Source organism: Morchella importuna, assembly GCF_003444635.1.
Source record: "Morchella importuna strain M04M26 chromosome Unknown Morimp01GS003, whole genome shotgun sequence".
Taxonomy (NCBI): domain Eukaryota; kingdom Fungi; phylum Ascomycota; class Pezizomycetes; order Pezizales; family Morchellaceae; genus Morchella; species Morchella importuna.
The window spans coordinates 112180-125157 of record NW_025763400.1 but is presented as its reverse complement, the minus strand read 5'-3'; the positions used below and the strand labels follow the sequence as shown (position 1 = coordinate 125157).

Below are 12978 nucleotides of genomic sequence, written 5' to 3'. Positions count from 1 at the left end.
GGGGAACTTTCATAAGTGTTGGCATTAATGATTGAACATCTACTAATGAAGTATAGCGCAGCATAAAGATTGAAATTCAGTGTTTATACTGGCACAAGGACTGAAATTCAGTACTTATACCACCGGTGGTAAATAATTTATCAACCGTTGGTAAAATTACTTGTGACACATTTACCGCTCCATGGTAGGTGGTGAGCTTGCCGAAGATCGTTTTTGACATCGGTAGCGGAACCCTCACACTTCGACCTTTATTAAAAAGAGGAATAACTTGGCGCTAGTGTTGGAGGGATTGGTTATATGTGGCACTGGAACCATACTCAAGATAACTTCTATACACTCTTTGGTAGTCTCGTTTCAACACGGTTGGGCACGAGGTCAACTCCTTGGGTTCAATCTGTTAGATGTTCTAGTGCAATAAGTGATAAGGCCACACCGGCATCAACCTTGATTTTGTATAGGCGAAGTACCACGACGGCCACGGTAAAAGGTTCGGTTTAATGGAATTGTAGATGACTTACTCCGAATCTAGCCATTCACAATTCCCGTTCTTGAATTTATTTTCTTGGCGCTGTTCCATGGTGTAAGCTTATTATTTGTTGTACTATACCGTGACCACATATCCGGTCCCAGGTTTAAAGCGAGGGAGACAATATTAAAGAGTGAGTCATAATGAATCACTCGTGTCAACGGTTTTTATCCGCATAGCTGTAACTGCGCATCCAGTCGTCACATTGCTCACACCGCAACCGCCGTATGCTGGTATGGGTAATACTTGTCAACCACGAAAAATTGCATGAAGTTATAAAGGACTAGTGGAGTTTATATTTCACGAATTAACGATAGGTTAACTCTAGCCGCAAAACATATCTCAAATAGATTCAATAACTGGCTACTTAGTGATTTAATTGAATGACCAAATATCTACTACATACTATAAAAGAACCCATATACTTGTATGTACCGAAGAAGTGTCGTTAAAACCTAACCCGACACCTGCCGCCCTCACCATTGAATAGAATACAGCAGGTATAAGCTTCAATTTCATAGCTAATAAAAGGATAGATGAGGTGGTCCAGCTGATGGGAAGCTCTGCTTGCGTACACAAGGCCCGGGTGCCTAGACTCGGGCTGTAGAGGATTAATCATGATCGTTGGTCTATTTGAGCCGGAGAAATAGTGACCCGGGCCGGGGTATTACCTTGGTCTCCGAAAGACGCCAAGACGGAGTGACCTTGGCTTATAGATGTTATCTGTAATCAATGGCGGGAAACACTGCTCGGCCGCCCACCCGAATCCAAGAAAACCTATTTACTGTTTATGTGCTAAATATAGTAATTTACATGATAAATAAATCCTTTCACCCTGCCGCAATCCAGTCCCCGAAAAACTTTTGTGCAAGAAAAACGCCAAAGAAACAACTGATTATACGGAACCGATCATCATCCGAGGCTGTACAAAAAAGAAATCAAATAAGTTACCCTATCCAAGTCTTCCCTTCCTCTGTTCTCTGTGAACAGCACCCTTCTCTTTTCTCGCAATTCGTTTCTTCTCATTTTTCCTAATTTTGTCCTTGGCTGCCTTTTCGGGGTCGGTAACCATCTATGGTGAGGTTAGTACATATAACAAATATTGTATTTAATAGGTTCTCTCATTACCTGAATTGTTCTCTTCGACTTCCTCTCAAGTCGTCTCTCCTTGACCTGGGTACGAACCACATTGTAGGCTTTTCCATACGCAGTAGGGCCCATCTTAGTCTGCATCATACTCAGGATCTCCTGGGCGATATCTTTTAAATCTGCGCCTCAAGTTAGGTTTATGGGTATAAGTCTAGAAAAGAATAGACCATACCTTTCATAATATAGTTCTCGGGAGAGTCTACCAGATTATACAGAGGTACGATCAACTTGTTTGATAACGGGACCAAATCCTCGCCTGTAATAAGTTGGACCATAGCTGCCATCCACTGCAACCCGTACTTTTTGCCCAGGATTTGTCCCTTGATGACATTTAGTAATCTTGAAAATGAGAAGGGCTGTGAACCTTACCTTCTTGACGTTTCTTTCGCTTCGTATAATGCCCGAAACTCTCCCAATTATCCACAAAAGCGCAGTATTGAGTTCATTATCTTCCTCCACATCCACATCGATAGCAGCCATTTTATTAGCATAGAAACATCTCCCCATGAAGAGAAGATTTTTGACGACCTGTAAGCCAAGCTCATCTGATAATTCGGCGTTGTTCAGTTGCGACAATGTCGCCCGCGCAATATTAACCATATCAACACCGTTCATCGACAATCCACGGCCGTTTTCAAGTGGTATGTTTGCTAGCGATTCGGAAGATTTGGCATACTCGGCCAAAAGAAGACCGATGAGACGCGCCGCGGAAAGCTTAGCCCAAGCATGGGGGAACACCAGGCAATCTCGGATTATCTTCCACATGGTAGTGTTCGCCCCCGAAAAGCTGGTTTCAGGAAAATGCTGTACAATCTTGGCCCAGGTTTGGAGACCGAAGTAGACTAGTTCCCACTCTGTGGCAGTCTCGTTCTCTTCGTCGCAAGCGCCTCTTAGTAGAACTTGAAGTCTCTCGGTTACAAAAACGACTTCCTTCTGACCCTTTGTTTCGTAAACTTCAAAATACAGCCCATAGACCTGGAGTGCCACCCGAACAAGTAACGTTTTCTCGTCTTGTTCTAGCCAGCCTCGGATTAGGCCAACAAATGTTTGTAGCCGTTCCTTGTCCGCCCTTTCAAACATTTTCTTGATAATGGCACCCGCCATCTCACGGCATTCAGTAGAATCGTCATTGATCAAAACCATGACCAACGGGACGAAAAACGTTGCGATGACATCTTGAATAAGATTATCTCCGATTTTAGTGGTAAGTAGATTGGCGGCCTCCAGGACTGACTGCCTTCCGGATTGGTGAACATAGCCCAAGTTTTTCAACAAGAATGCCAACTGTTTATTCAAACGCTCCTTGCCTTGTGGATATTCCATAAGAAATTGGAAGTAAACCCCTCTTGCCAGATCTCTGACAGTTCTAGTCTGATTTGTCACCATGATTGCAGCCACATTGTCAAGCACCTCGTAAACCTCCGTGATGACTATCTTACGAGATAGAACAGCTTTAAGAAAATTGAAGGTTACGCCCTGGCGATCTGGCTCTTCCAAGTCAGGCTTGACACGGGTGAGAAGATACGCGATGGTTGTTTCCTTGACTTTGAAGCTGCGCCGTTCTCGTAGTATTGCTGCTAAAAGCTTTAGACTTGCCTGTGCAATCTCCGAATTTGTCGAGGGGGAATTCTTGACAAACGATAATGCTTGTTGCACAAAAACGGGGGCACCATCGTCAATTGCAGGTAAAGGAACCCGAATGATCGTTGTTAGAAGTCGCAGAGCAGACACCTGGATCTCTTCTTGCTTTGAAAGCAATGCATCACCTATAATGGGGATAAAGCCAGCTAAAAGTTCGGGTGTTTTCAGATCCTCGTACTTCTGTAAAACTGTTCGCAAGATATCAAGTGAGAATCGCATAAGCTTATACGTATGAGATGAAGTAGTAACCCCGGATACCGCCTTTGAAGGAGCTTTGAGGTTAACTATATATCTTAGTGTTGTACTATCCATTTTCTTCTCTGCTGGGGTAACCGATGTAGCCTTGTGGGCTTCCTGGATGACTTGGTAACAGAAAACCAAGAGCTCCTGTGATTTAACAGCTTCATTCCTTAGGAGCCCAACTCCTATCCTCCTCAATAATTCATCAATTTTCTTGGCCATTTTCAAATTCATTTTCTCCTGAAGTAGCGACTGGATTGGTTTGATGAGTTTTCCGAGATGAGGTAACGTAGTCGTAGAGGCCAGAAGATCCATAGAATCATAACTCTTACTGCTCTTAACTTCCTTCATCTTACTGATATAACCTTCAGCGTCCTTCTCCATTCCCGTGACACCAAAAATATCGTCCATGGCGACGTCGACGATCTGCGAAACACAGTAGTCCAAATCACCGGGGGCATAGCTAGGCACTACAGACACTAATATTGAGTGAACCGTGTACGACAAGACGTGAAGCTGATAACCACGCAAGAGTGCTCCACGAAGTTCTTTAATGACAAAACCAAAGTATTGAGATCCAAGAAGCGTTGTGATCTCAGTCAATGTCCTTCGAGTCATATCTCGCGAGTCCTGAGCCCTACTTCGTAGAATATGAGAAACATCCGTCAGAACTGCGGGAAGTCGAAGTTTAAGCATATCCTCTGGCATGACCTTAAGAAGTTTGACGATTGAAACAGCGATAGGAACACGCAGACTGACTGTTGACTCGTCCTTTTGGTGTAGATAGTCATTCAGGGTTGGAAGGAACCCGTTCGAGATGTCTTTGGCTAATGTGTCTTGTTCCGGCAAACTCTCAGCAAGTTGGCCAAGAGTAGTCACCATCGAAACATCTCCATCTCCATCAGTGATTGCAGCAGATTCTGTCGTTCTAGACTTGCTTGGGTTTGTTGGCGCTGTCTCCCAAGTCTTGGAAAGCGATTCGACAATTATACCGATCAAGCGAACAACAATCTTTTCTAATTCAGCCTTGGTTTTCAAATATCCAGTATACCTCCTGAAGACAGCCCTATATTGTGACCATGAAAGCTGCTTAACGAGTGCGCCGACTGTGATAACAGTCTCACTAGCCAGGTTATGCCCGTCCTCGGCCATATCAAATATAAAATGTTCGATAAGAGGCAAGAAGAAATGTGCAATATTAGAACTTTGGATGTGTTCTTTCTCTGCCGCTGCTGCTAGTCGCCGGAGTGCTCTCAACCGTCTATGTTGTTGGATGTGAAGAATATTATTGAAAAAGCTGGCTTCCTCGTCCTCTCCAAAAAGTAGCGGCTTCATATCGCTGACCTCCTCCCAAGAACCGCACTCCTTGACGATGTGAGCCATGACACCGACAAACTCGGTCCTAACCAGTTCAGATTTCTCCCGAGTCCCCGCTCGTAATGCAGGCATGACCGTACCAGACAATGTCGTCAAATAGGCCTCCTCATCGGGTGTACAGAACTTAGTCCCGACGCTCTCAACAAATCTTCTCAAAGCGTACGAAGCATTTGTCCGAATGACTAACTCATTGTCCTTAATGAAGAATAACATGTTAAATAATAACGGCATCCATTGTCTTGGTGTAAACACCTTGTACCGCTCCTCATTAATTTTCGCATAAGCCTCTAAACGTTGTTCGAAATCAGGTTCGTTCATTCGCTCCTTTGACCATGAGTTTAGCTGTTTAGAGAGTGTTGCGACCTCAATCATTTCATCATCCCTTTCCGCAAATACGTTCAAGACTTTGGCGAGGTTCTCCCGACCTTCCCTATCTTTGAAAAAGCCAAAAAGAGAGGCTATGCTGTGGAATGTGCGCTCAAATAGATCGTCACTCTTCTCCATCACACAGAGGGGTAGAAAATGGACAAGAATCTTCAAAATCTCACTCTTTGCCTTCGGACTGACTCTGCGTGAAGGTTGATCCAACATGAATACCGATATATCGACCAAATGAGTAGTTTCGGTATCGCCAGAAACGTATGGTGCAATCGCAGCGATAGTTTCGACAGCTTGTTCGAGAACTTCTTTGCCTGGGCTTTTGTGTAGAATCTCTCCAGTGTTGACGATAAAAAGATCCACATTCGGTCGAATTAGCCGCTCCTTGACCGCCTGTGAATTGTCCTCCACCTCCATATCCTCCTCTGGGTTTACAAATGCGACAATATTTCCCACAAGGTTGAGGATAAATAAAACAACCTCATCCTTAACCTGCTTGCTCGCTAAGCATTGAGCAATCTTTGGAAGAACTTGGTTATTATAATCTGAAAGAAATAGGACAGTGCTTCTTGCTTTTGTCCAAGTAAATAAGAGCTGTAGTAGCCCGGATAGACCCTGTGATGTCTCCACCGGAAGATTTTCAAGCCTTGGCTCCACAAGCTCCTGGAAGAGCGCTGGTATGTAGGGTGCCCATCTAAAATTTGGGCAGTTTGTGAATAATGCGATCAAGGATTTGAATCCCCCTTGCCGAATCGCCTTCGAAACTTTAAGTGATACCGAATCTTCATAAGTAGGCTGCTCAACTGTAGCTTCACCTATATTCTTTGCCGCAGAAACCAGACAGTATAGCAGTGCGTCCATAACTTTCGGTATGTAATCGAACATTGTAGATCCAAGTTGTTTCATCATGTCTTCCACCATCCTCACAAAACCAACTTGTTTCCTTGTTGAGACATGAACCGATCCAATTGCATCTGGCCGAAGAGCATATCGTTCTGGGTCCGACTTATCAATGAACTTAGCCTCTGCCAACTCACCGAGCGCGATATCGATATACATATCCCTCTCCTGTGGTTGAAAGTTTGCAAGAGATGCCAAAACCACTGTTCGTTTACTCACCATTCCTTTCTTGCCGCTTGATGCGTTTTTGCGCGACAAACTACGGCCGTAGAGGATCCGAAGTAGCACTGGCATTAGTTCTTTACGGTGATTGGTCTGAATCATTGACTCCTCCTCTTCTACCTGCACAAACTTTGTCACCTCCTCCCTGAAGTGGGTATCATCCAGTAGGTTGTTGAGATTATCTTCATACACGCGGATTGCGGGAATTTTCCATGTGAATACACATTTTAGCGCTAATGTTTGAGACGTTACATCACCGGAGGCCAGAAGATTGAGGAGTGCGGAATACACTAGCTCGGATTTGAAGAGAGAACGTGGGTTGACGAATTTGGCAAAAAGTTTAAGCATAGCAGCTCGGTCTTTCCGCGACCATTTCATTGGAAGTTTCTCCCCCGGGACTTCCTCTTCCTCAGCTACGTCTCCGTCGTCCATTCGTGTCCATTCCAAAAACATCGGAACTAGCTGTCGGCCCCTCTTTTCGGCGATTCTAGGAATTTCGCAGAGAACCTTCAAGGCCTGAGTTCGAGCTGTAACTGCAGATAGAGGGGCCATATGAAGTTCCTATCCACAGTTAGTTTAACAATAATCAAAAAATAACACTAAATAAATCTTACTTTTTCAAACACAGAAGCAAGTATAATACTAGCATCTATATTTTCCGTCATACATCTCTTAGAATCCACCTCCACTACTCTCATGTTACTACACTCATAGCTTGTCCATGGATTTGATGCCACAGGAGCCTCTGACTTCACATCCTCCCCTTCGCTCTTCAAAGAAAGCCACGAAAACGCCAACTGCGCCACAAGTTCCTCTTCAACTTCAGCAACCTTTGCCAAAACAAGCGCCGAGTCGTCCCACGCGGGCGCGAAATTAAGTGTGAGAAGCCCAAAACAATAGTAGGGTACGATTCTCCTCTCCCACGAATCCTTTGAAACGGACGGGTATTCAATTCCGAGCCGGCGGATGTACATTGAGATGGTGCGGGCATTGTTTATTGCGAGAGGTGTGTCCTCAATTAACTTTGCTGTGTTTATGATCTCCGACACTTGGGATGTAGGATTCTTATACGCATAAAGTATCTCCAGACAACGCAATGAAGATGTGCGAACCTCATGGCTAGGTAGTAGAAGATTCGTTATCAACTTTGTCACCATTTCCTTCATATATTCCTCGTCAATAGATTCTTTGAAAATGGATACCAATGCAAAATCGACAACTCCTTGTAGAAAAATCATGTTATCACCCAGCTTCGGGAAGGCTTTACAAGTACTTCCCACAAGCGATTTTGTCTTTGTCCCCTTGCCACGAGCATATATGCTCAGTGCCTTTCCGATCAACGGGGTAAATATAACACTTCTTTCCGTAGGAAGTATCTTTTGTAGAAGACGCCCAAGGCTCTCGATTGAGTCTGCCGGTATGGTATGTGGGAGTGATAGAAGCACATCAAGATACTTCCACATGTTAATTACTTCTGGGCTCTTACTGTCAAGAATATTTGATGATTCAATGGCATTGTCGAGGTCCCGGATCGCAGTTTGGGCTGCTATCGTGAGGGGCGATTTTGGTCCGAGGATATCAAGAGTAGAAACCTCTTGGTCTTTAGAGGGTGTGAGGGAACCTGTTGTTGCGAGTCTAGGTATTAGGATGGAGAGGGCAGAGGAGTGGGAATTCCATTGCGATAAAATAAATCTAGTACAAACTTATCAGTGCCTGGTATGCATTAATCAATGGAATGGGTATTACCTTTGGAAATATGGTAATAAGAAAATCTTGAACCGTTCTGAACCCATAGCGGAGAAAAAGTCGCAAAATGGCAAGAACAGAATCCCCTTCTGAAAGTCCCTCGCCTTATCTACGACTTTTCCACATCTCGATATTACAATCTCTAAATCAGCTTGCTGCAGGATCATGGCAGAAGCTTTCAGCGCCTCCCATACAGCTTCCTTCAATTCTTCTGTTTGCTCCTCTTCTTTCAATGAAGTTCCAACCTCTAAAATGTAGGCAGCGGCTATAGCAGTCTTTTGCCAGTCCATTATCCTACAACCCTTCCTCACTGTAACTACTGTATATAACAATGTGGCCGCCATTCTAACTCTTTTAGGAGTTACCGAATCCGCATCGAGTAATTCGGCGAGAAATTCGTAGACAACGGTCAGTGCGGGTTGGAAGGTCTCTGGAGTGGTATGATGCATCAATGAGATTAACACGCCTTCACAAACACTGAAGCAAGGCCCAGATGTGTCCGAGAGCTCCAATGAGATATCGAGCATTGTTCGGAGTATTTGCGGTCCTTTCGAATGGAGTGTTCGATCCACACTCTAGAAACTCATTAGAAACTGAGAACTATTCCAAAATAAAGTGGTGAGGATTGACATACTACACAAGACTCTTGAAACATATTCATGAGACCTTGTCGGTAACCCTTCTCTCCATGATTTCCACCGCACTTAATCAGATCCTCGAATACATGTCGGATAATTAATCGCAACGGTTCTTCTTTCGCCTTCCTAAGCAGGAAACTCAGTGCCTCTGCTGCAAACCTTGTGATAAAGGTCTTCTGTTGCTCCCTTCCTAGAAGTGGCGCAAGAATGTCAAATAGCGGCCTTAGATCCGGTACTAGTAGCCTTGACAGATACTTGAGCAAGTAAGCGAGACAGTTAAAGGTCCATTCAATAGTGGATACATCTGCGTGCTTCGCAACTAGGCTGCCCAATAAGGTGACCGAGCGCGCAAAATAAGGCTCGAATGTTGCGCCCAGGTCGTGCGCGAATTGAGAGAGCAGGCTTAAGAGCGGTTCGAGTGCTAGGGCGTCTCTGCGATCGATATATTTGACAAGCAGCTCGAACAACTCGTCCTTATAATGTAAAATATGTGGAAGTGATTCGGAGAGTGGGATGGCCTCTCGGGAGAACTCGGTGAAAGTGGTTGAGAGATTGAGATCTACCCATGATTCTAGAGAGCTGTGGAAGAATGACTTTTCCGTTTCTTCGTCATCAACATGGCGGCGTACTCGTCGAACGGGGTCAATTTTTCTAAGAGGAAACAAACTATCAGTTATCTCTCCAACCGAGCCGACTGGATTGACTTTGAGGTGTGGTTTTACAAATTCGCAATTTTTTGCGTGAATGATTGGAACTTTTGCGCGAAGCCGTCAGTAAACCTCTGGTTAGCTAGGACACTTAGAACGTACCGAATGATTTCTCTTTGACTGAGTCCCGCCCTTCTTCGAGCCCGACGCTTTTGGCTTGCCCGACGACATCGTAGCAACGCTCTGTTACTGATGTTTATACCTCGTTGGTTTGTTTTCGGAGGTGTCTAAGATGAACAAAATTTATTGAGGCTCTACATGAAATCTTGGCACGGTGGTGGGGTTTAGCCTCATTCAGGATATGCAGGTGATTGGGTGGCGGTGAGTCGCCATCTGAGGCTGATACTTCACCCCGCTATTAGAATTTTTCTGCAGCAGGAAAGTACCTAAAAAAAGAAATTACATATACTTACATGTAGGTATCCTCCTCAAAGATTCACATTTCTTTAGCTGCATTTGACACTACTGAGGTTCTTAAAGTTTTATCAGAAATCTTGGATTAGCTAGCCTTAGCGTCACGAGCCTTCACGAGTGATAATCAATGATGTTGGCCACTCAGGACTGATCCTATGTAAATGCCGACTACGTAGGACTTGAAAAGTTTTCTTCTAGACAGAGATCTACCCTGTTCATATGAATAAAGTTTAAAAATGAAACTAAGAAACTATTTTTTATGTTTTACATGTCAATTTTTTTTTCCCAAATCGAGAACCCTTAAACTCCCTTCCTGCCCTTAGATAAGTTGAGCAAAAGCCCTGTTGATAGGGCTTCTGATGGGGGTGACCTCCTTCCAGAATTCGATGGTTGCAATAGCACGCTTAGAGATTCCCTCGGGAGTGAATTCGAATTTAGCGTACACGTCCTTGTAAGGTCCGGAAGCACCGAAGCGGTTGAGACCGAACTGCTCGTGAGAATACTTCTCCCATCCCTGTTTCACGTGTTAGTTGATATCCCACCAGGATGTATGAAGAATTCTTACAAGAGTGGTCATCACTTCAACAGACAAGATAGGGATTCCATCAGGAAGGACGGAAAGCTTGTATTCCTTCGGCTGGGCATCGAAAACCTCCCAACAAGGAAGGGAGACAACACGGGCAACAACATTGTGTTTCTCCTTCAAGTATTTGACAGCGTCGATGCAGATACCAACCTCAGAACCAGTAGAGATCAAAGTAACTTGGGCACCCTCAGACTCGACAGCGACGTATCCTCCCTTGATGGCACGCTCAATGGTGGAGTTTTCAAGCTGAGGAAGGTTCTGCCTGGACAAAGCGATAACGGAGGGGGTGTGCTTCGAGATCAAGGCAATGTAATAAGCGGCCGAGGTCTCGTTGCCATCAGCTGGGCGCCAGACCATGCAGTTGGGTAGGGCACGGAAATGGGCAAGGGTCTCGATAGGCTGGTGAGTTGGTCCATCTTCTCCAAGTCCGATGCTATAGCTTTATTAGTTTCAAACTCAACGGCAAGAGATTCAATTGAACTTACGAGTCATGGGTTGAGACATAGATGACGCGGTGGTGAGACAGGGCAGACAGCCTTAAAGCACCAGCGGCGTAGGAAACAAAGTTCAAGAAGGTTCCACCATAAGGAATGATGGTTCCATAAGCGGCAAGACCGTTCATAATAGCAGCCATACCGTGCTCACGGACACCATAGCGGATGTAGCGTCCAGACCAGTCACCGAGACCAGTAGAGGGGGGCTGGAAGTCAACAGCCTCTTTGGCACGAGTCAGGTTTGAGCCAGTCAAATCTGCGGAACCACCGACCAGCTCAGGAATGATAGGGTAGAGTTTCTGAAGGATAGTCTCAGAGAGTTTGCGAGAAGCAATGGCAGGGTCAGTAGATTTGTACCTAATGTAAAGTTAGAATCACATAGACTTGAACTTTCACAAGAGCAGGGCATGTACGTAGGTAGGGCCTTCTCCCATCCTTCAGGAAGTTTACCAGCCAATCGCCTAGCAAGATCCTTACCCTCCTCTGGGTACTCCTTCTGGTACTTGGCAAAAAGTTGGTTCCACTCCTCCTCAGCAGCGGCACCCTTTGCGGCGGTCTCGCCATAGTGCTCGTACACTGCTGATGGAACATCAAACTTCTTTTCGGGGTCAAATCCAAACTTCTCCTTGATGCTCTTGATATCATCGGCTTTAAGGGGAGACCCATGGACTTCGTGAGTTCCCTGGAGCTTAGATCCATAACCAATGGTGGTGGTAAGCTTAATAATTGTGGGCTTGTCCTTGACAGTCTTCGCCTCAGCAATAGCGGCATCGATTGCGGAAAGGTCATTGTCACCGTCAGTGACATGGATACAGTGCCAGCCGTATGACTCGAATCGCTTCAAGACATCCTCAGTGAATGCGCAGTTGGTATTACCATCCTAAACAAATTCTTAGTAAGATTCATAAGTTTTCTTTAATCGGGAGAAGCTCCGTACAATAGAGATATGGTTGTCGTCATAGATACCAATCAGGTTACCCAACTGCAGGTGACCGGCGGTAGAGGCAGCCTCAGAAGCAATACCCTCCATGAGACATCCATCTCCGAAGAACATATATGTGTAGTTGTCAACCAAGTCATACCCAGGCTTGTTGTAGATAGCAGCGGTGTGTGCCTGGGCGATGGCAAGACCTACAGCATTGGCGAAACCTTGACCAAGGGGACCGGTGGTAACCTCAATACCGGGGGTATCGGCCTATTGATATTGTTAATTATTTTCAACCTTCTGAGTTGCCCAAAAGATATCTTACAGCTTCGGGGTGACCGGGGGTCTTGGACCCAACTTGACGGAAGTGCTTCAAATCGTCCAAAGAAAGGTCATATCCGAACAAGTGCAACAATGAGTACTGGAGCATGCATCCGTGACCATTTCTTTATTATTGAGTTAGTACTATTAAGTAATTTAAGAGAACTCAAAGGAACCACGCAAAATAATAGAAACAAAAAAAATTTAAAAAAAACCAGTAACTGCGTAAGACATCGGAAGAATTGTGTACAAGGAGGACTCACGAAAGGACAAATCGGTCTCTGTTAATCCAGTCAGGGTTCTTAGGGTTGAATCTCATGAACCTATTGAAAAGAACGTGAGAAACCGGTGCCATTCCCATAGGAGCACCAGGGTGCCCTGAGTTTGCATTTGCAACAGCATCAGCCTATTCAAACGTAATTATTAGTATTCAGAAATTGATTTTTGATTTCTACTTAAGAAGTTCTCTTCTTAAGGTTTGTTTCAAGCAAAACACAGTATAGATATTGTATTAGAGGGCTAAGGTGGGGTAAAACAATTATAATGAAGTATCAACTTACAGACAAAACACGAATCGTGTTGATGCAAAGATTGTCGAGCTCTCCGTAAGACATCGTGAAAAAAATAGGTATAAAGCTGGTATCTTAAAAGTCTATCAAAGGTATCCGCTGAGGTCGAGTAGAATGAGATGCGTCGAGCAAGATAAAACAGAGG

General features: G+C 44.7%; 2 protein-coding genes across 2 annotated transcripts; both read right to left on the bottom strand.

The window, feature by feature from the left end:
* Window positions 1-1478: 1478 nt before the first annotated feature.
* On the bottom strand, window positions 1479-9695 carry LAJ45_01557 (uncharacterized protein; the record flags this gene model as incomplete). The annotated part of the gene is made up of 9 exons (XM_046111150.1): window positions 1479-1598; window positions 1655-1794; window positions 1848-1995; window positions 2045-6994; window positions 7048-8125; window positions 8180-8754; window positions 8814-9468; window positions 9540-9571; window positions 9627-9695. 9 exons carry the CDS (start codon window positions 9693-9695, stop codon window positions 1479-1481), a joined length of 7767 nt encoding a protein of 2588 aa, XP_045975094.1.
* Window positions 9696-10257: 562 nt separating this feature from the next.
* LAJ45_01556 (uncharacterized protein) lies at window positions 10258-12878 on the bottom strand (the record flags this gene model as incomplete). The annotated part of the gene is made up of 8 exons (XM_046111149.1): window positions 10258-10452; window positions 10504-10957; window positions 11010-11375; window positions 11432-11898; window positions 11956-12213; window positions 12269-12389; window positions 12528-12670; window positions 12825-12878. 8 exons carry the CDS (start codon window positions 12876-12878, stop codon window positions 10258-10260), a joined length of 2058 nt encoding a protein of 685 aa, XP_045975093.1.
* Between the last annotated feature and the right edge of the window lie 100 nt (window positions 12879-12978).